This window comes from Balaenoptera ricei, chromosome 3, assembly GCF_028023285.1.
Source record: "Balaenoptera ricei isolate mBalRic1 chromosome 3, mBalRic1.hap2, whole genome shotgun sequence".
Taxonomy (NCBI): Eukaryota; Metazoa; Chordata; class Mammalia; order Artiodactyla; family Balaenopteridae; genus Balaenoptera; species Balaenoptera ricei.
Window position 1 is genome coordinate 30,425,750 of NC_082641.1, and position 23,851 is coordinate 30,449,600.

Sequence of the window (23,851 nt, forward strand, 5' to 3'; positions counted from 1 at the left end):
CCACAACGAGACAGGTAAGAGGTTCAGAGATGCAGTATAGTCAATACCCATACCCCTGGGTGGGCAACCCACAAACGGGGGGAAATAATTTACAATTGCGGAGGTTCCTCCCAAGGAGCAAGGGGTTGGAGCCCCACACTGGCTCTCCAGCCCAGTGGCTCTGCATTGGGAAGACGAGTCCCCAGAACATTTGGCTTTGAAGGCCAGCAGGGCTTACTTTCAGGAGAGCCGGGGCTTTGGGGAATAGAGACTCCACTCCTAAAGGGCACACACAAAATCTCACACGCTCCAGGACCCAGGGCAGAAGCAGTAATTTGAAAAAAGCCTGGGTCAGACCCATCTGCTGATCCTGGAGAGGCTCCTGAAGAGACAAGAGGCAACTAGAGCTCACCCTGGGGACACAGACTGGTGACAGTCATTTTGGGAAGCTCGTTCTACCACGAGGATGCTGGTGACGGCAAGCACCATTTTGGAATCCTCCTTCTAGCTTTTTACTGCCAGGATGTGAACCCACAGGTCTGCTGCCTTAAAACCCCGAGGCCACAGACACCCCAAGACCCAGCCCACACACCAGTATGCTCACACTAGCCCTGGGACCCCCGGGGCCCTGCAACCAGAGACCCCAGGACCCGGCTCTGCCCACCAGTGGGGCTGCAACAGTCTGGGGGCCAGCCTCACCCACCAGTGGGTAGGCACCAGTCCCAGGACCCCCTGGGCCCTGGGCCTGGCCACCGGTGGGCTGAAATACCGACTCCAAGACCTCCAGGGCCCTGCAGCCAGAGACTCCAGGACCGCCTGCATCCACCAGTGGGATGGCACTAACCCCAGGACCTGGCCTCACCCACCAGTGGGAAGGCACCAGCCTGGGGATCCTCTTGACCCCAGCCCCACCCACCAGTGCGCCAACACCAGCTCTGGGGCACCTTGGGCCTCTCAACCAACTGCCCCAGGATCCGGCCCCTCCTACCAGCTTTGAGACACCCCCAACCCCACAGCCAGTCATGTCGAGAACCAGCCCTACCCATCGGCAGGCCGAGACTAGACCCGGGGCCCCTGGCCCCGTAACCACCTACTCGAGAACCCAGCTCTGCCCACCAACGCAAGGAGCCCCAGGGCCCCACAGCCAGCAGCCTCGTGACCCAGCCCCACCCAACAGCAGCTGGCAGCCACCACGCAAGGCAGGGCCTGACAACCAACCAGACCTGGGGCCAGCCACGCCTTCCAGACCACCCACAGTAGTTAGCCCATCACAGGAGGCACCCCTAGAGCACACAGGTCTGGTGACCAGAGCAGAGTGTGCTGCTGGCATGCAAAGGACATCTTCTAAAAAAGGCTGCTTCTCCCAGGTTGGAAAAACATAACCAACCTACCAAATACATAGAAATAAAAGCAGCAAATTAGGAACAACGAAGCAACAGAGGAATACGTACCGAATAAATGAACAAGATAAAACCCCAGAAGAACTAAGTGAAGTGGAGATAGGCAATCTAAACCTGATAAAGAGATCAAGGTAATGATCATAAAGTTGTTCAAAGAACTCTGGAGAAGATGAAATGAAAAGGGTGAGAAGTTAGAAGTTTTTAACAAAGAGTTAGAAAATATAAAGATGAACCGAACAGAGAAGAACACAATAACTGAAATGAAAAATACACTAGAAGGAATCAACATTATATTAGATGACATAAAGGAATGGATCAGAAAGATGAAAGATATAGTAGTGGAAATCACTGAAGCTGAACAGAAAAAGGGAAAAATAAAAATAAAAAGAAATGAGGATAGTTTAAGAGACCTCTGGGACAACATCAAGCATACTAACATTCACATTATACGGGTCCCAGAAGGAAAAGAGAGAGAAAGGGGCAGAGAACATATTTGTAGACATAACAGCTGAAAACTTCCCTAACATGGGAAAGGACAGACATCCAGGTCCAGGAAGCACAGAGAGTCCCAAACAGGATTAACCCAAAGAGGACCACACCAAGACACACTGTAATTAAAATGGCAAAAATTAAAGATAAAGAGAGAATATTAAAAGCAGCAAAGGAAAAACAACAAGTTACGAACAAGGGAACTCCCATAAGGCTATCAGCTGACTTTTCAGCAGATACTCTGTGGGCCAGAAGGGAGTGGCATGATATATTTAAAGTTAAGAAAGGGAAAACCCACAACCAAAAATACTCTACACAGGAGGGCTTTCATTCAGATTTGATGGAGAGATCAAAAGTTTTACAGACAAGCAAAAGCTAAAAGAATCCAGCACCTCTAAGACAGTTTTACAACAAATGTTAAAGGGACTTCTCAAAGCAGAGGAGGAAAAAAAGGCCACAACTAGAAATATGAAAATTACAAAAGGAAAAAGCTCATTGGTAAAAGCAAATATACAGTAAAAGTAGTAAATCAACCACGTACAAAGCTAGTAAAAAGGTTAAAAGACAAAAATAGTAAAATCATCTATATCCACGATAAGTAGGTAAGAGATATGCAAAAAGATGTAAAACATGATGCCCAACAGTAAACATGAGAGGAAGGAGCAAAAATGAGTTTGAACTTAAAATAGGCACACGTATATATAGACTGCAAGATATAAACCTCACAGTAAACACAAACCAAAAATCAACAATAGATTCACATGCACAAACAGGAAAGGAATCCAAAGATAATACTAAAGACAGTCATCAAATCACAAAGGAAAAGAAGGAATAAAAAAGAACTACAAAATAACCCCCCAAAATTAACAAAATGGCAGTAAGTACACACCTATCCATAATTATTTTAAATGTAAATGGACTAAATGCTCCAATCAAAAGACACAGAGTGGCTGAATGGATACAAAAATAAGGCCCATATCTATGCTGCCTATATATACACAATGGAATACTACCCAGCCTTGAAAAAAAAAAAAGAATGAAATCTTGCCATTTGCGACAGCATGGATGAACCTAGAGGGTATTATTATGCTAACCCAATTAAGTCAGACAGAGAAAGACAAATACTATATGATTTTACTTACATGCGGTATCAAAAAAAAAAAAAAAAAGAACAAACATAACAAAACAGAAACAGTTATAGATACAGAGAACAAACAGGTGATTGCCAGAGGGGAGAGGGGTGGGGGAAGGAAAGAATAGGTGAGGGAGATTAATAGGTACAAACTTACAGTTGCAAAATAAATGGGTCACAGGTATGAAACGATCATGTGGTGACCATTTTGAAATGTACAGAAATACCAATCACTATGTTCTGTAACAGGAACTAACATAGCGTTGTAGATCAATTATACTTCAAAAACAAACTCACTCATAGAAAAAGAGGTAAGATTTGTGGTTACTAGAAGCAGGGGATGGAGGGACGTGGAGTTGGATGAAGGCAATCAAAAGGTACAAAGTTTTAAGATAAATAAGTATTAGAGATGTAATGAACAACATGGTAATTATAATTAGCACTGCTCTATGTTATATATGAAAGTTAAGAGAGCAAATCCTAAGAGGTCTCATCACAAGAAAAAAAAATTTTCTATTTCCTTAATTTTATGTTTATATGAGATGACAGATGTTCACTAAACTTACTGTGATAATCATTTCATGATGTATGTATGTCAAATCATTATGCTGTACACCTTAAACTTATTCAGTGCTGTGTATTAATTACATCTCAATAAAACTGGAAGGAAAAAAAAAGCATGTTTTCTTTCCTTTTCCAAATTCCCTTACGCCTTGCCTCTTTATGATACAAAATCTGTTTTTCAAGTACCTGTCCAAAATACAATCTTAAATATATTCTTTTGTTTTAAATCATTACTTACCGAATTATAAAGTAAAACCAATTTTTAGATAGTATTTTTAATAATATGTATTTTTCTTTTTAAAAAGGTTATAAAAACAATACAACATGGAAGATACATTCATAAAAAGTTAAAACTACATATAATCTTATTACCTTGGGATAATTAGTGTTAATATTTTGATACCTACCTTCCCAATCTTGTTTATGAATAATGGGTTAAGACTTTTAAAATAGTGTTGTCCTCACTCTATAATCTACAGGGAAACATATGTTTTTCAGAAGAGGAGCTGAGGACACATTTGGCTATTTGAAAATCAGTCCATCTACAAATAATAAATGCTGGAGAGGGTGTGAAGAAAAGGGAATCCTCCTACACTGTTGGTGGGAACATAAATTGGTGCAGCCACTATAGAGAACGGTATGGAGGTTCCTTAAAAAACTAAAAATAGAGTTATCATATGAACCAGCAATCCCACTCCTGGACATATATCCAGAGAAAACTACAATTTGAAAAGACAAATGCACCCCAATGTTCACAGCAGCACTATCCACAGTAGCCAAGACATGGAAGCAACCTAAGTGTCCATCAACAGATGAATGGATAAGGAAGATGTGGCACATATATACACAGTGGAAGATTACTCAGCCAGAAAAAAGAATGAAATAATGCCATTTGCAGCAACATGGATGGACCTAGAGATTATCATACTAAGTGAACTAAGTCAGACAAAGACAAATATATGATATCACTTATATGTGGAATCTAAAATAAAAATGATACAAGTGAACTTATTTACAAAATGGAAACAGACTCACAGACATAGAAGACAAGCTTATAGTTACCAAAGGGGAAAGGCATGGGGAGGGATAAATTAGGAGGTTGGAATTAAAATATACACAATACTATATCTAAAATAGATAACCAACAAGGACCTACTGTACAGCACTGGGAACTATACTCAAAATATCTTGTAATAACCTATAATGGAAAAGAATCTAAAAACGATTTATATATATATATATGTATATAAATATATGTGCGTGTGTGTATATATATATATATAAAACTGAATCACTTAGCTGTACACCTGAAACTAACACAACACTGTAAATCAACTATACGTCAATAAAAATTTTTTAAAGGGAAAAAAAAATAAACTGAATTCCACACACAGAAAAAAAAAATTAATCCACAGATGTTAACTCACATATAATAAATGAGACAGCTTGTACAACAGTTTAATGCCTAGATATAAACCTCATTATATTTAGACAGAGCAAACCAATGTTAAGAATATTTTCTCTAAAGGAAAGCAGCAAGCAAGGTAATAATTAGATATCGTTCATTTACTTTGATCAACAAATCAATGAAAATCAGGGTTGAAAAACTATCCTAAGAGTATCATTTCTAAATATGGATGAACATGGCATTAATATTCAGATTATTACTTCCATTACCCAACCACAGATTAACTAAAACTGCACTAAACACCTTTCAGTAAATATGGATCGCAGTGATTTTCTTCTCTGCTCTCTCCCTGGCGACCTCTAGTTTCAAGGCTTTAAAAGAGATCTTGTATGCTGATGCTGATGACTCCTAATTGCAATCTCTAATCCTGGCCTATCTTTAGGGCTCCAGGTGAAGGTACCCAACTGCGTCTCTGACATCTTTCTCTGGATATCTAACAGGCATCTCAAACTAACCTGCTCAACATCAAGCCCCTGATTTTCTAGCAGATTAGTTACCACACTATAATATTTTTTTACAATAATTACCTCTCATGAAGCCATTTCACGAGTAAACACTGAATAGCTAGAAATTAAGATCTAAAAAATTAAATTTATTCATTCAGATATGTGAGTGCCTACTACTGTGTTCAGGTAAACATTAGCTGAGCTCAATCAAATGCATTAAATGCAGCACTGAAAACTCAGACAGTGAGAACTCATTCAAAGGTAGAAAAGTCTATTAAAATATTTTCATCAAATTTACTGCTTCTAACCTGCTATAAATAAAACTTAAGGGTAACTGGCCTTCAGAGTTCAATTCACTGTCCAGATTTTTACCTTATGTTCCCATTTTTGGCTTGGACAATATAGAACATGTACCCAGGAATAAAGAACATAAATCCTGCATATCGGTACTATTAATTCTAATCTGGTGGTTCAGGAGCTTTGGTGCTTACTTCCTAGCTCTCAGAAAACTCCAGAAAATTAAGATTACTCAGCAGCTGAGTTTTATGAAACTTCAGTTTGACATGGTGAAGGAGGTCTGAATTTGCGGGGGAAAAATTATAGAGAACTAATAGAAAACTAAGTTTTCCATGATTTTAATATGTTTTGCTAGCAACACTGAAGTTCCAAATCTAAAGACAAAGTTCACTTAGCATTACAATACTTAATATCGGAGCAGAAATGTCACTTCATAAATTCTTATTCCCACTCACATTTCTTCTTGTGAACTAATTCTTTAACAACTCATGCTCGATACATTTATTTAGAGAATACAAGTTCTTTCATTAATTATTTTCATAAACAATCTAGCTGGTTGGGCTAGTAAGCTGCATTAACATGTACTGGCTAACTAGGCAGCTAAGAGATAAGGCATTTTTAAAAATCACTAATAAAAAGCATCAATTAGAAAGTCTTAAATCACTATTCAACTGGCTCATATTTTTTTTTAAGTTTTTTTTTTTAATATTCAAAGGCTAGTAAGAATTTCTAGCTACCCCCTCAGAAAATAACAACACTTCAAAGATTTAAAAACATACTTCAATCAGACAAAAACAAGAACACGTGAATTCTCTGTAAAATGTCTTACAATTAAGAGATTAGAGAAATTACTGAAATTTAGAATACAATCTCAATTCTGCAATGCTACACCTTAGGTATTAGTAACAAAGTTCTTAATATTTTCTTCCTTTTTTTCCCCAAAAGCTTGTTAGTTCCTATCGGCATTAAAAAAAACACACACACAAAAAAAACTTTTTTTTATGATTATTCACTAGGATACTTGGAAAAAGCAGTGTGAATCTAAAAGCTCTACAGACAGACACACTCAGTATTAGCAATAGAATTTTCTTATAATATCTCCAAAAGCCAAGATCACTTCTCCCCATGCGGCTCGGAGGTTAAAACACAACACAGCATGAAAGGAAAAAAAAGAGGGTTCTGAAGGGACAGAAATTCACCACACCTTAAGGTCAGAGGTGATAGTCATGCTATTTTCTAAACGGTCCAAACACTTTTATTAAAGTATCACAGACATTTTTACTTGACCAAAACTGAATCTATTACAAATACAAATTTTTTAAACTTGTTTTACTAGTCAGATGAGCATTACTATTTTGTACTCCAGTAAGGGAAGAAAATATGTCTTTTTAAATTTAACACATAAATTTAACACACAGTCTCACCAACTTGTGAGACAATGACAGTTTGGTATGTAAACTCACTAGGCATAATTTAAGCACTCTTAGAAGAACACACTTAACTAAATGGTACACCAAGCACCATTCAAAATTGCCTTAAAAGGATCAGTGGTACCTAATTGACAGCTAGAGTAAACTACTTACCTAGTATGATCAGGCCAGGTGCAGGGAACCCTGAATATTTCTTCAGCTATATTTGGTATTTATCTTGGATCATTTCTATTCCATTTATTCTTTATCTCAGACTCCCACCTTTACTTTCCCCACTGTTTTATTCCTACTTCTGCACTCCCCTTAATTCTGTTTACCTACTCCCGTATATGTTGGGATTGCTCAAGTTACCTTCCTTGGCTTGCTTATTCGTTCCCACTTCATTTTCGTTATCTCCCCACTCTAGGGACTTGATCTACCAAGTATACACCAGTACCTATGAAATTAAACTGTTAGGGCAAGCTTGTTTCTTGAGCTACAGGCTCAAATTTTCAAATGCCTACCTTTATATTCACCCACAGGTAGATCAAGTACCTCTCCCCAAAACCATCTAAATCTGATTATATATTCCCCTTTCTAATTTGCTTTTCTTAATCCCATATAACAGTCAATAATACTTCCATTTACCTAGTCAACAAAGTAAACCCCAGGTGTCACCTTTAATTCTCCCTTCACACTCAATCTCCACAGCCAGCCAATGGTGAAGTCCCATAATTATACCTGTAAACTGTTTCTCCAATCTGTCCTTTACATTCATGCTGCCACTGCTTGAGTTCTGGGCAACATCAACTCTTATCTGGTCTCATGCAATAGCTTGCCTCTGGAATTTCTAAATGAGTTTCTTCCTTAAAAAGTATTTCCTATTCCCCTCGTCATCTAACCACTCCCACCAGAAGCCTGCTTTCATACTAGTCCCAGAATGGTGACGTCTCAGAAAAGCTGACCCATCCCTCCACTCCTGTGGGGAAGAGAGTAGGGCTGAGCAAGGGTTGTGGTAAGACTGAAAACCACTAGGAGATAAAACCATGGCATTTAACAACTTTATAAAGCCCACTTACCTGTTTAGCCTCAATAATACTTCCTCTTGAGCAATGATTTTCAAATTGCCCTTAGAATGGGTACCATACCAACCTAGTGATCACAACCAGCATTATTATTAAAGAGAAAATAAACTATACTACATGTAACAAGGGTAAACTGCTTCATGTTATCTTCTATTTCAAATATGAGTACATCATGATGTAAGATTTTTCTGACTGTGAATTAAAGTCACCAATGTTTGAGTTCTTTTTACTGGCAAAAAGATGACCTTTCCCACTGTCTTACTAGTACTGTTCTCTCCCCTTCACCTATAAATTCTTCCTTATTCTTTAAGTATCTTAAAATTAAAAGATACAATTTCACTCTCATCACATTGGCAAAAATGTTAAAGTCTACCAAGTGCTCATGAGAACAGTGGGAATCAGGGAGTTATTCAATGCTTATGGAAAAATTATTTGTATTTTTAATTGCAGCATTTTTTTTAAATAGTGGAAAAACTGGAAACAACCTAATTATCCAAACAATGGAATACTATACAGCAATTAAAATGAATTAACATATATCAACATAGATAAATTTCAAAACCAATAGTGAGTAAGAAAAGAAAATTTCTAAAAAATACATTCTAAAGAATATATTACTGATGTAACTTTTTAAAGACACAAAACAATATTAAAATAAAGTCAACTTATACTTTACTAGCTGAGAAGATATTAATGTGCATAATATCTTAACTTAGAGCTTAAGTCATATAATTAAAAATACAGAAAAACTGATCACAGTAAAAAAAATTATGTTATTTACAACTTCATGGCTGGCTACAGGCTCCCCCAGGTAAGCCTGATACATAGGGTAGGTTGAAAATCAGGGCTCTAAAACATATTGGTCAATGATTCTGTTAACGGTGAATTCCAGCTACTGTGATATTTAATCCTTTTACATCTTTATGAGTCTCCTATTTAACTGCAAATATTTACGGGAGTATACTTAAGCCTCTATTTTCCAAGTTGTGTTCCACAGAATTAAAAACATTTTAGGCACCCCCCCCCCAAAAAAAATTTCATGGTCAAATAAAAATCATCTTTTGTTTAGGCTCATGTTTATCAAACATATTTAACCATGAAACCTCTTTCAGGGCACTCACATCAGTAATCTCTACCTTAAGTTTTTAGCAACTAACATCTTTTGGAAGCATGACAGCCGGAAATAAGGCCCTGGACTGGCAGCCTCAGGGTGAAAAGAACTAAAAATGTTTTTTTTAAATTCAGCAACATTTCACCACCTTTACCTAGTGGGGATGGAAAGGCAGAGAGGATGATGAGTAAGATACAGTCCTTGTCCTCAACTCCAGAGAAGAAAATAACCACAGATAATATACTAAAATGGAAAGCTCAAAAACATATATATTATGAAAATACAGTGAAGAATACCTAACATAAGCTTGGTGGCCAGAGAGAGGCCCAGCAAGGTTACCAAGGACGGCTTCCTGTGAGAGTAATGTGTAAGCTTCACCTCAAAGCAAGAACAGGAATTGGCTAAAGGATGGAGGAGCATTCAGAGCAAAAGGGGCTACAAAGGTAAAGACAGTGATGGATGCAAATCAAACTACCCTGAAATACCATTTTTCACCTACCAGGTTGGCAAAGACCCCAAAATATGCTAAACTGTTTATGAAAAAACAAGCACCTTCATATATTGCTGGTGAAGGTATATACTGGCACAGCCTCTAAGGGAAGCAATTTGGCAATACCTATTAAAATTTCAAATCCACATACTTCCTGACTCAGCAAGTCCACTTTTAAGTATTTTAGAGTTTGATTCATTAACACAAATATTATTCATTACACAGTGTATTTTAATAAACTAAAGCATCTGCACACAATAAGTACTATATACATACTATTAAAAAAAGAACAAGGTGCAGAATAGCTTAAATAATATGTTATCATTGAGTAAAAAGGGATGGGATAAAGAAAAAGAATATTTCACCCTGTTGATTTGAATGTATATATTATTTCTGGAAGGAAACACAAGAAATTGATTAACATTGGTTACTTCCAGGGACAAAAACTGAGTGCCCGGTGACAGGAATAAGAAAAAGACTTTTCATTGCATACTCTTCCGTATCGTTCACATTTTGAACCATTTTAATGTGCTACTGATCCATAAGTAATTAAATAAGCACAACATCTAATGGAAATTAAAGCAGTTTGAAATCAATGGAAAATGAAGTTCTAGACAAGAACTGATTAGAAATGAAGCTCAACAGGTGGACAGGAGTAAATTCATGAAAGGCCTTGTTTTAGCACACTAAGGATAATAAAGGTTCACCTACAATACTGTTTCTCGAAGTCTGATCTGGGGACCACTTGCAAACATGGAGAGCTTGTTAAAAATGCAAAGCCCTGGACAAAGCATCAGCAACCTGAAGGGTATGGTTCAGAGAGGCAGAGTCTGGGAGTTCTCCACAAACTGAATCTTTATATTGAGGGGGATGAGAATAAGGTTCAGGTACCTGCATTCTAACGAATTCCCTGGGTGACTCTATAGGTTATACGGAGCTTCTGAGGGGTTCTAAGCAGAGGAGTAAAGGGGCCAGATGTTCACTTTGGATAGACCATTCTGGTTCCTGTGTCTGGAAGATTTGAAAGGAGTGAGGCTCTGTTAGAAGGCTCTCTGGCAGTACTCCAGATCATGTTAATTTGATAAATACTCATATTGCATACACTACACTCATTGCACATGTGGCAAAAATATTATCTACCCAAGAACTACAACCTAAGCTACACCAGTGTTTTCAGGAAACTGAGTAAGGGAAACAAAATCCAAGGCACAGCAACTCCCAAATCTGCTAAGAAGACAATCACTAGTAAGAATGTAAGCCAATAATAGAGGGACGACTAAATGAAATTATTCTATCCCATTAGGAAACTAATTTATTTAAAAAAACTAAAAATGGAAACCATTAAAGGGGGTTGCTTCTGGGGTTGTAAGACTTGGAGTGGGGGCAGAGAAGGGTGGAAACTGCTCATTTCTTATTTGGTATGTATTAAAATACTTTGAAATGAAACATTCTTTGGCCAATAAGGCATGTTTATGATGTCAAAACCCTTTCCAATCAGCTTTGATTCACCTAAAGGGCTAGTCTGTGAGTGTCATCAACCCTGTTAATATAAGCTCCACATCCACCAACAGCTACATCGCTTATGATGCAAGTAAACTGTAATAATAGTTCAATTAGCCCTTGCAAAGTCTTGAGCCAGTAGATGTAAAATCACTGATTAGAAATCCTCTATTCACAAGAAAAGTCACTAATCGGTTAGGGGGAAGGGAAATGCAAGAATTAAAAATAAACCAATGTAAAACCAATATGAAAGAGCAAATGAAAGCCAAACTTCGACCCAGTCTGTACATGCTTTATCAGCTAAGAAGTATTTCCTCTAATTGTTTAAGTTTCTACAAAGTTAGAGAACCACAAGGCTTCAGGGTATGAAATTATACTGGCACTCCAACCCTCTTCTTCCATTTGCATTTTAACAAGTAACCTAATAGAGATCTATTTTGCCACAAAACAATTACCACCACCACAACAAAAGAGAATCCTCTGATACAAAACTTACCAGGACACCACAGACACAGCCAGCCACGGTGCCAGAAGACTCAAGTAAGCACTTGGCCACTTTCTTTTATACCCAATTCACATGATTCATATACCTTAGTATCTTTTACCCCAGGAAAACAGCAAACAGTATTAATCATCTTATCATTCCTATTACAGAATCCCATTTTAGAACAACTTCACACAGCCTAGTATTATTTGGTCTGTTCCTGATCTCTGCTCCGGGCTCCACCTAATACTATGCCATTCTGAATACTGGCCTTAACATAAATGATAAAACTCACATCAGTAAGAAACAAATCCAATAAAATTTAATTGAAATGATAGCAACAACAACTATCTCAAAACTGTGTCCTACAGTCCAGAAGTTTTACTTCAAAGGTTTTCTTACTCCAAACAGCATACTTAGCAATAGGCAAATATTTACCTATTACAGATTTCTCTTCAGATACTCAAAGTGGGTGTACTAGGTAGTTCGATTTTTAAAGACTTGATTTGCCTTACATTTAAAAAGTTTTGATTAGTGTCAATCTAGTTCAGAGGTCCAAGAATTAATCTAATTCAGATGCCACTCATATTCTCGAGGCCTTGTAAAAATTCTTCAGTTTTAAAATACCAGAAAGGGCCTTGGAGGCTACCTAGTCCAATCCTAGTATTTCACACACTGAACTAGATGAAAGCACTTTGAAAACGACAGCACAACACAAAAAGTATCGTTGTCACCAAGGAGGCCCACGGAAGTTAAAAAGAAGTAGAGGAAGTTAACCACAGAGAACCTGGGCCTGGCTCCAAGCTCCTGACCCCCAATCCCACACGCTGAACATGCCAGTCAAGTGTACTATTTTTACTTGTCGTGAGAGGCTTCCATAAAATTGTATGAAGAACATATTTATGGGTATATGGCATTTGACAACTTCTAAAAAGCAGATCTGCAAAATTAGGAGTACAATCCATATGGCACACCTCTTTCCCAAATCACCAATTCCCTGAAACGCTTGCTTGAGACATTTTTATTCCCTGCCTCACCCTCAACTTCACTCCCTAACACAAACTCAACTACTCCGACCTCCTGCTCCAACTGTTTGCTGATTTACTCTTTAAATGATGCAAATGTCTTCTATAAATTGCTACCTTCAAACACTTAGGGAAAAGGAGAGAAATCTGCACCTAGCATGGCCACCCGATGAATACAGGGGCCCTCCTCAATTAACTCATTAAACAGTCAAGAAATTAAATGCTGAAAACGGTCAGTACTTAAACAAGGATGATTTACAATTTCATTTTGATACCTCCACAAAATATTACCAAAAGACTGCTGATGATTACGAACCAGAGGTTTAGAACAGGCTGTCTACTCTTGCACAGAATTCTACAGGATTATGGTTAAAGGCAATTTATTCCAAAGCCTTTTGGTGCAGTGTCAACAATTAGAGATTTCCAGTGGAGATTTTTCTGGACACATTGCTCATGGTAGCATCATCACCCTCCTTTCCTTAAAGTGGGTGGGGACACGGGATCAGAAGTTCCAAAAATAAGAGTGAAGGCAAATAAGATTCAGGGTCTTTTTTCCCCCCCTTAGGTGTATTTATATACTTGGCAAAGATATCAGTAAATATCTATACCAAATATAGTCTGTTGTGGAGGCACTACTAATATTATATCGACCTAGACGCTGTATTTCATAATTACCGTGTTTACCTGCCTTTTGTCTGGACCTTTCTACTTAACAACATACATTCAAATTTTCCCCGCTGCTCTGCCCAGCACTGGAGACACGTGAGCTTTTGAAACAATCTCCTGGAACCTTGTCTGAGAACCACGTTCCAGCGCGGAAAAGGCTCAAGCAGATGGGCTCCCGGCGTGCCCAGGCCTGGCAGTCCTGCCCAGTAAAAGGGGGTGTGTCTGCGGTACCACAGCCTCTTTTCCGCTGCCCACAGCGGCGCCCAGGGGCTCCCTTTCCCCAGGGGCGGCCTGCGGAGCGATTCCCATAACGCGCCCCCCGCCAAAGTCACGGCCGAGCCAGTGAGCGAACCAGCGCCGGGCCGAGGCACAAGGGCGGGGACCCACCAACTGCTTCAGGTCCTCCTCAGAGAGCTCCGCGTAACGGTACCGCTGCTGCTCGAACTCGTACCGGGTGGTTTTGGCCACCACCACCACCCGGGACGGGCGGAAGCCGCCGTCGGGGCGGCTGCCACAGCCCGCCAGCTCGCGCAGCTGCCCCTGCCCCAGGTGCCGCCGGCCGCCGCCGTCACCGCCAAGCCGCGGCCGCGCGGCGGGGCCTCCCGCCCCTGGCCCCCTCAGCGCCGCTGCCCGGCCGCCAGCCACGCGACGACAGCTGCCCAGCAGGAAGCCTCGGTAACAAGTCATCATCAGCCCGGCAGCGGCTGCAGGCCCGGGCTCCCGCCTCCGCTTCCAGCCGCCAGCAGTGCGCGCCGCTCGCACCGCCCCGGCCTCTACGTTCCAGCCGGGCGGGCAGAGGTTAAGTGCACAGCCGTGCGTGGCCGGCGCCGCGAAGGGGACGTGCCCAGACGTTGACGGGGGCGGGGAAAGCCGGGCGATTGGGAGTCGGGAGAGCCCTCGAGAGGGAAAGGTGGGCGGGGAAAAGCTGGAGGCTTCCAGGTGGTGGGTTGTGTTTGTTTGGGAAGCCTTTTCCATCGACGCCTGCGCAGTAGCCGCTTCCCCGCCCTGGGACCGACCTCCAGCTCCACCCCTTTCCCCCCGCGGTCTCCACCCTCCCCCAGGCCACCCCTGCCAGCCAATCAGAGCCCGCAGCGGTTTCGGGGGCCGAGGAGCTTCAGGGATTGGCTGCGGCCGGGGGAAGGGCCGGAATTCTATTTGGTTATGGAGCTGAACCCAGATGGAACCGGTCTGAGGCTGCGCCGGGCTTGCGAGTGCGGTTTTAAGGGCTTGGCGGGAACGTGCGTGAGGTTGCAGCTTCTTGCTCGGGGTCAGTTCTTTTTTTCGTTATTGCACATAAGACTAGACTCTTTCATTATTGCACATAAGACTAGACCCTTTGTTCGTTCATTCAGCCACCAGCGTATTGGATGGCTGATATGTCCAGCCCTGGGCCAGGGATTGAGGAGACGGACTCAGGACCAGCTGCACAATTTGCGGGGCCTAGTGCAAAATGAAAACGCAGAGTCCCTTGTTCAGAAATTGCTAAGAATTGCAAGAGGGATAGAGAGCAGTAAGCCGAGCACCGGGCTCATTTAAGCATGGTACCCTGTGGGACTGCGCAGGTGGTACAGCTCCTGCTAACCTCCAAAAAACTATTGGGGCGGAGGGGAGGTGTTAGCCTTTGAGAAAGTTAGAGGATGATGGATAGACGAGTCTGGCGAAGTGGAAAATTTCTAGATGGGAAGATATGGTTGAAAAAGTAGATAGGAAAAGAGTGAAGGGTTAAGAATGTTAATAATTTGGACCTTATCCTGTAGGCACTGGTTAGCCTTTTGAAGGCTTTTAACTGGAAAGAAATGAGTCCTGAGAGCAATGTTTGATGACTACTGATCTGGCTTTCGAATGTGGAACAAATTGGGAGGCAAGAGGAGGAAGGGAGACTTGGGCGCTCTTGGAATAGTTACACTTGGATCGAAGCTAGAGTAAAAGTATGGAAATGGAAGAAAATGCTCCTGTTACAAGAGGAGAATCAAATGGCAGTGCACAGCCTTGTGTTTATCCCTACTGCTCTTTAGATCCTTTTGCTTTGGCACTCTCTTTGCTTCTTTGTAGTCCTAGCACTATCAGTAACTAGCTTTTGGACTTTGGGCAGGTTGCTTCATCTTTCTGGGCCTCAGATTCCTCATCTATAAAGTGAGGGAGTTGAACTAGAGTGATTCCAAGGTTCTGCCAAGCCCAAATTGATTCCAAATCTGTGACTTTTACTTTTCAGCTAGCCACCAACGCCAGCATCCACTATTGGGTTCACTGAATATTTACTGAGTCCTTTCTACGTGCCAGGTAGTGTATTAGACTGGGAAATACACAGTGCAGTCTGATAGATGTTTGCTTTTAGTAGGTCACTGACCCCTTCTGGCCAGGAACTTTGCCTCACAGCAGCTGCTAATAGTGACTCGTAGTGCACCCTAAAGCGCACCTCTTAACTTCTGTGGGATGTGAGTTACTCATTTGTAACCTTGAACATCTTCAAGGTCCTTTCTAGTCTTACTAGTTCAACACTTTATAATTCCTTAGATACTAGGAAGGAAGAAAAGGGAGAAGTCACAGATGACACTGAGCTTTGAAGTTTGGTGACTAGGAGAATGTCAGTTGATCCATTTGACAGAAAAAATGAATTTAGAAAACCTGTTCTGGATCAAAGTCTATGAGTTTTGTTATGCATATGCAAAATTTCAGACCCCTTTTCTTCCCATTTCACAGATAAGTACTCAAATTTTTGGATCTCCCCCGTTTCCAGCTACAAACTTGTCTACACTGACATCTTCTCATTTGGTATATCTCTTTGTCCATTGTTATTTTGGGATCCCATCTCCTTCCACCTGCTCAGAAATATTACTCTGTCAGGTTATCACCTTTAATATACCTTTAATTATCCCTCTCTATTGGACTTTTCCTCCTCACTGTTTAAACATGCTCATGTCTATGACATCTTTAAATTAAAAACAGACAAACAAACAAAGAAACCTTTTATGCCCTAGCTTTTATATATTGCTTGTTTTCCCTTTACAGCTAAGATTCTTGAAAGAGTAGTTGGTTCATCATTGATCAACATCCCTGCTGCCTATTCATCTGTCAACCTGTTGTAATCTAGTTTCTCCGTGCTACTTTACTAATTACTGCTATTTCCATGGTGACCAAAGATGTGATTGTAAACTCAGAAGACATTTATCAGCCCTTAACTGACTTGGTCTTTCTGCAGCATTTGAAATGGTTATCATTTCCTTTTGAAATTTTTTACTCTGGTTCACAGCACACCAGTCCCTAATGGTGGTCCTCCCATCTTTCTGTCCCTTTTCTGGGTTCTTCCTAAGCTCATATTTGGGATCTATCCTTCCCTATCCTTACCTTCCCTTCTCTCTGTCTCTCTCTCTCTCTGTCTCTCTCTCTCTCTGTCTCTTTCTCTCTCTCTCCACTCTTCTGCATGAGCTTATCTACTCTTGTGTAATGAAAAGAGCTTGGGTTTGGGATTTAAAAAGACCTTGGTTCAAATCCCAGCTTTACCATTTATTACCTTTGTCAACCTTGGACTGTTCCCTTAATCTTTCTGAGCCTACTTCTTCATTTACAAAATGTAATAGCTTCCTTGTAAAGCTGTAAATATATGTACAAATGCCTAGCCACATGCCCATTACGAAGTATACACTTGGCAAATATTAGCCCTTTTCCCCTTCCATGACTTCAGCTACTACCAGTATCTTTAGCCCAGACTATCTCCAGAGCTTTACATCCTTATTTCTAGCTTCCTGTTGGATAGCATCTCTTGAGTCTTATGTATACAACACGTCAATGGAGATCAAATTATATTTGATTGCCTGCTATGGGTGAAGCACCCTGCTAGGTGTTGGAGATAAAATGGTAAATAAATAAGTAGTCTCTCCCCTTGAAGAACATACAGTCTGTGCAATGGTAAAATTATTCACAGGGTGCTGTAGGAATTTGGAGGAAACGGTCTTAATTCAGCCTAAGTGGAGTTAGGGAAAGCTTTCTGGAAATGTCTCGAGCTAAACCTTAAAGAATGAGTTAGGTATTAGCCAGAATCAGCAAGAGTAAGAAAGGAATTCCACAGAGGAAACAGTATGAGCAAAGATATGGAGTAATAAAATAGTAGTTCTGAAATCCTAGAACATTTAGAGAGAGGCAGGCAACAGTGGGAGGTGAGGCTAGAGAGGCTGAGAGCGGGAAAGACATGAAGTGTTATATCCACGCTTAGGAGTTTGGCTATTATCCTGTATATGCTAGGAAGCCACTGAAAGAGAATGACATGGTTAGCTTTGCAAAAATTCTGAACAGAAATTTCTTAGAAGAAACACAAGCAGTGAATACATATCTAAAAGATCCTCAACGTTATTAGAAGTCAGAAAAATACAAATTAAGCTAATAGTGAAGTAGTCTTTTACATCCACTAGATTGGCAGAAATTAAGAAATTTTGGTAATCCTCTAATTGTTTGAAAATTATTATATCATCGAGTATTTATTAGGCTAAACATTTGCCAGTTATTTCAATAACTCCTCCAATGCCATAGTTTCCAAATATCATGTTAGAAATTTCAACTATGTTCAAGTACTCGAGTTTGTCAATTCCGAGTATGATGTCAAAAATAACTCAGTACTGTGGGTATAATCTGGCCATTGCAAAACAAACAAACCAAAGTGTTGGCATTCATGGATTTAATATCAGTTTCAACTACCCTCAAACAACTAAAATAATCTGTAGTATTATTGAATTTCAAACTCAAACCCCACCTATGACAAGGCTGGTGTTCTTTTCTAGTGAATAAGCCTACCCAGTAGCCACATCTCAAGCAAGCTTAATTGTTCTCAATATTTTATGGGGAAGAAATTATATATCACCGTGATATTCACAACTTGAAGATTTACAAAGGTTAAGATCTATCCTTCCCAATCCCTATAACCCCCTCCAGTTCACTTCATGTACATTCTGTTTCTGAAAGATAGATACGACCACCCCCTGGCTTTTTAAAAAATGATATGCACATACTCTAAGGCCTGTATAGGATATTAGGCACTGACAACTAAGGGTTCCTGGCTTTGGCAGTAATGCATGTAAAATGTTTTAAGAGAGAACATTTTGCTGGTTTACAATTAAGCTGAATAACTTGGTATAAAAGTACTGTTGATAGAAAAGAATGTTTAGATTATAATATATATAATCAGATATCATATTAAATATATCTTGTGTATTGGGGGAATATTTATCCAAGTAACTTTTAATAAAAGCAGCTTCTGGGACTTCCCTGGTGGCACAGTGGTTAAGAATCCACCTGTCAATGTAGGGGACACAGGTTTGAGCCCTGGTCTGGGAAGATCCCACATGCCGCGGAGCAACTAAGCCCGTGCGCCACAACTACTGAGCCTGCGCTCTAGAGCCCGTGAGCCACAACTGCTGAGCCCACGTGCCACAACTACTGAAGCCCATGCATCTAGAGCCTGAGCTCTGCAACAAGAGAAGCCACTGCAATGAGAAGCCCACACACCGCAACGGAAAGTAGCGCCTGCTCGCGCAACTAGAGAAAGCCCGCGCGCAGCAACGAAGAACCAATGCAGCCAAAAATAAATAAATAAATAAATTTATTTTAAAAAGCAGCTTCTATGGAAGAAGATGTATGCTTTGAAATCACCCACCTAGTAACTTGTGAAAATGAATGTCATTATATGATTGATCACTCCACATTAAAGGGGGGGACAAAGGATATAGAAAAGCCAAAAAGGAGAAGGCTAGATGAAGATATAGGACACGGAGAAACTATAAGATGTTTCTATTTCTATTACCCCCCAAAATATTACTAAATATATGCATAAAGAGTATAAGAAGGAATAGCAGAGTGGAAATGGGTTGAAAGTCATAAGCTAAATATCATGTTTCTGCTGTTAGTAGCCATGTCATAATCCTTAAATAAAATGAGGCATTGAGAAAATTCATCTCCACAACTAAAGAGGGGTCAAGAATGAACATGTCAGGAAGATAAGGAAAATCTCTGTTTCTCTGCTTTACTTTAACAATTTACCATAATCCCAATGTTCCCATATCAGCTAAGATCTTATAAGAGAACCAATTCTTTAATATCTTCTCCAAATGTCTCCCTGTTCATATTACACTTCTAATGAAAATTTTCCTCCTAGTTTGTTCTGCATCAGAGTCACTCTTTTAGAATTAAAAAGAAAACACTTAAAACTTCTGATTTTCCATTCTTTTTATTCTTCCTTTCATGTTAGAGCTCTTCTTTACTGTTTTTTTTCTTTTCCTTCTCTCAACCTTTTCTCTCTTCCTCTCTTACATTAACTTTTCTTCTCCACTTCCTGAGTCATTGCTTAATTTAGAAGTAAAGGATTTTATTTACTGTATTTCTTCTGGAGTCACTAGAAGAACTAATGAAAGTTAGATACTCTTTTTTTTTTTTTTTTTTTTTTTAGAGCTATCTGTATAGTTTTTTTAGTGGTTACTCTAAAGATTACAGTATGTATGCTTGGCTCTTTACAGTGTACTTAGAATTAATATTTTACCACTTCAAGAGAACTGTTAAAACCATCCACATATAGCATCCTTTACCTCTCACCTTATGTTGTACTTGTCCTATGTATTACATCTACAAACACTGAAAACTTGCTTTCAAATGTCACACTTTTTTTTTTTTAATTTTTATTTATTTATGGCTGTGTTGGGTCTTCATTTCTGTATGAGGGCTTTCTCCAGTTGTGGCAAGCGGGGGCCACTCTTCATCGCGGTGCGCAGGCCTCTCACTATCGTGGCCTCTCTTCTTGCGGAGCACAGGCTCCAGACGCGCAGGCTCAGTAGTTGTGGCTCACGGGCCCAGTTGCTCCGTGGCATGTGGGATCTTCCCAGACCAGGGCTCGAACCCGTGTCCCCTGCATTGGCAGGCAGATTCTCAACCACTGCGCCACCAGGGAAGCCCAAAAGTTAGATACTCTTAGTAGCTAAATTTTACTGTTATAGTTAGTGATAGGGAAAGAGCAAAACTTTCATCAATTATAACATACTAGCTAAATTGTAGTCTAAAAGAGTAATTCAACTTTCATATGCTAAACTTTCAAGCATTAGATTTGACAGTAAATGCATACATATAATTGCTTTTACTATTATCTATGGTATATACTATAATAAAGTAACGTAACTTTTTAAAAATATTCACATGTATACTTCCATGTGAATATTGTTCTTCAAAGTAGAAATGAAGCTATACTCTTATCCCAAATATGTTGTCACTGTTCAGAACATTTTCAGAAATCATTTTGTACTGTGAATTATTCCTCATTATGGACTGGATGTTTATGTTCTCCCAAAATTCATATGTTGAAGCCTACCCCACAATGTGATGGTATTTGGAGATGGGGCTTTGGGAGGTAATTAGGGTTAGATGAGGGTATGAGGGCCCTGGTCTGATGGGATTAATGTCCTTATAAAAAGAGACACCAGAGAACCTGCTGTCTTTTTCTCCCTACCACCTCCCCGTGCTCCCACAAGAAAGAGGTCATGTGAGCACACAGTGAGGTGGTGGCCCCTAAAAGCCAAGAGAAGAGGCCTCAGAATGAAACCAACCTTGCCAGCATCTTGATTTTAGACTTCCCAGCCTCCAAAACTGAGAGAAATAAATTTCTGTTGTTTAAGCCACCCAATTTGTGGTATTTTGTTATGGCAGCCTGAGCACATTAAGATGCCTCTAATAGGGGAATTGTATAGGGGTCACAATCAAAAGTCATTTTGAAGCCATGGGGTGATCATACTGGATTGAAAACTGAAATATGTCTATAAGTACTGAGACTAATTTTCTTGTGTAACTCCTGAAGTGTCTCTGAAACAAATCTCAAAAGAGGAACATCAAAATTCTGTTGCACAATTGTTGAATTTACTGTGTTTTACCTTAATAATGGCATTTAAGAAAAAAAGTCATTTGGCTATAAAAGGTCTCTGAACAGCCTCACCTACTAGAATATTAATGGCAATTTAATTACATAAATAAAGCAAAGAACAAGTTAACATATTTCACTTTTTGTATAGTTACTGTTTTGATACACAGGTAATGTATTTTGTTCATTCCTTCAACAAATATTGGATACTGACCGTGAGTCAAGCATATACAAGGTGCGATAGATACAAGTGCAAGAACAGATATTCTCTTTAAAGGAATTCATACCATGAATATATAATATTATAGAATTAGGAAGTCCAAAGATTAAATGAAAATACACATTTCCCAGAAGAAAAACATGATTTAATAACGTGTTAACATGCAGTTATAATATTTTTCAAAGAAATGACTCTGGAAGTTTTGTAAAATATTTGTTTTATGGCCAGACAATATATGACTGAAAAAATAAATATCAGATATTTATCAAATCCAGCAATTTATAATTTTAACTATTGTATCCATCAATGTGATGAACAGTCCAAATTAGTTACCAAATCTTATTCTAAATTAACTTCTTCAGAAATGAAAAATTTTGAACTTCCAAAGGCCATGTGTTTCTTAAATTCTGTCATTTTCTCCACAATAATCAAAATATAAAACCTCAGAATTATTATACTACACAGAGAAACATTTTAATTGCAACAAATTATATTTCTTGGACTTTTCTATAAAAACTGTTCCAGGAACGAATAGGATCTTCTCATTTAGTTATTAGGATGGCTTAGATTTTTTCAGTAAGGTGATCTTTTTGTAGATGTTGTCATGGTTATAGTAGGTAGCACTCATGAACAGGCAACCGACTGTTTGTGGGTCCACCTAGAAGAATCTGTGATATAAATTTAAAATAATTTATTATACAATATTGTATTCAGTTAGGTTTAATATTGAATACAACTGAACATGAATACTCATGAATACGCTTACTAGCAAGGAAATAAAATATGTATAGAATCTGCTTTTTTTTTATATGGTAGTTGTTTTTTTGTTTGTTTTGTTTTTTATTGATTGATTGATTGATTGCTATGTTGGGTCTTTGTTTCTGTGTGAGGGCTTTCTCTAGTTGCGGCAAGCGGGGGCCACTCTTCATCGTGGTGCGGGGGCCTCTCACTATCGTGGCCTCTCTTGTTGCGGAGCACAGGCTCCAGATGCGCAGGCTCAGTAGTTGTGGCTCACGGGCCCAGTTGCTCCGTGGCATGTGGGATCTTCCCAGACCAGGGCTCGAACCCGTGTCCCCTGCATTAGCAGGCAGAGAATCTCCATATTTTTAAGTAACGTTTGGAAATGTTCCTAATTTTAAATGTGACATTTTCAGATAATTAAACCTTTCCTTGATTCCTGGACAACAAAGTTTTAAAAGTCAGACATTTTATGGCTTCCATAACATTTAGCATTTGTGTGCAACACTTCCTAGAGAAAGTACTAAGTAAGGAGGGGAGAGGATGGGTTCATAAGATTGGCATTTACTTGGCCTTATTTCCATTGTTTCTCATTTTGTATGAAGGTAGTTGCATATCACCCCTTTCCTAAAATGGAATATGGTAGAATATAGAGCCTATTCTTAAACGTGTCATTTGTTGATGAAATAATTTTGCCATTTAATCCTAACTGCAAGTTACCATTTTTTTAAAACTTATTTATTTTATTTGTTTAATTTTGGCTGTGTTGGGTCTTTGTTGCTGTGCGTGAGCTTTTCTTCTCTAGTTGCGGTGAGCGGGGGCTACTCTTCGTTGTGGTGTGTGGGCTTCTCATTGCGGTGGCTTCTCTTTTTTTTTTTTTTAATATTTGTATTTACTTATTTGGTTGCGCCTGGTCTTAGTTGTGGCAGGCAGGCTCCTTTGTTGCGGCTCGCGCGGTGGCTTCTCTTGTTGTGGAGCACAGGCTCTAGGTGCGCGGGCTTCAGTAGTTGTGGCACACGGGCTTAGTTGCTCCGCGGCATGTGGGATCTTCCCAGACCAGGGCTCGAACCCGTGTCCCCTGCATTGGCAGGTGGATTCTTAACCACTGCACCACCAGGGAAGCCCCGCAAGTTAACATTTTTAATGGATACCAACCCATTTTCTAATAGATCCCATTTTATTGTGACAATATAAACATTATAATAGTTTTTATTTATACATTTCATACATTTTAAAAAAATTAAACCTCTTGTTTAACAGTAACAAGAAAAATCATATTCGCTTAGTTCTCTGGCTCACTGAGTCTAGCAGTTTATGATCCTGCTCTGCATGTTTTGTGCATTTTTCCTCTTGATTACATTTTTAGTATTAGGCCAAGGAAGCTATTTCATCAAGTTCTGCACATGTTGTTTGATAGATTCTTAAATTATGTATGATTAAAATAGCTTTAAGATTTAAAATGA

At 39.5% G+C, this 23,851-nt stretch overlaps 2 protein-coding genes across 5 annotated transcripts in view; both read right to left on the reverse strand.

Annotated features, from left to right (window-relative positions):
- The window catches only part of NADK2 (NAD kinase 2, mitochondrial), a 45,692-nt gene extending 31,348 nt beyond the window's left edge, over positions 1-14,344 (reverse strand). For both annotated transcript variants that reach the window (XM_059916233.1, XM_059916232.1), the window contains exon 1: positions 13,933-14,344. In XM_059916233.1, the coding sequence (XP_059772216.1) occupies positions 13,933-14,235 (303 nt within the window). In that variant the 5' untranslated portion in view covers positions 14,236-14,344. The remainder of the gene's footprint in view (positions 1-13,932) is intronic.
- Positions 14,345-21,407: 7,063 nt separating this feature from the next.
- Positions 21,408-23,851, reverse strand: part of RANBP3L (RAN binding protein 3 like) — a 47,919-nt gene continuing 45,475 nt past the window's right edge. For all 3 annotated transcript variants that reach the window (XM_059916242.1, XM_059916244.1, XM_059916243.1), the window contains one exon: positions 21,408-22,318. In XM_059916242.1, coding sequence (XP_059772225.1) covers positions 22,275-22,318 — 44 coding nt within the window. In that variant the 3' untranslated portion in view covers positions 21,408-22,274. The remainder of the gene's footprint in view (positions 22,319-23,851) is intronic.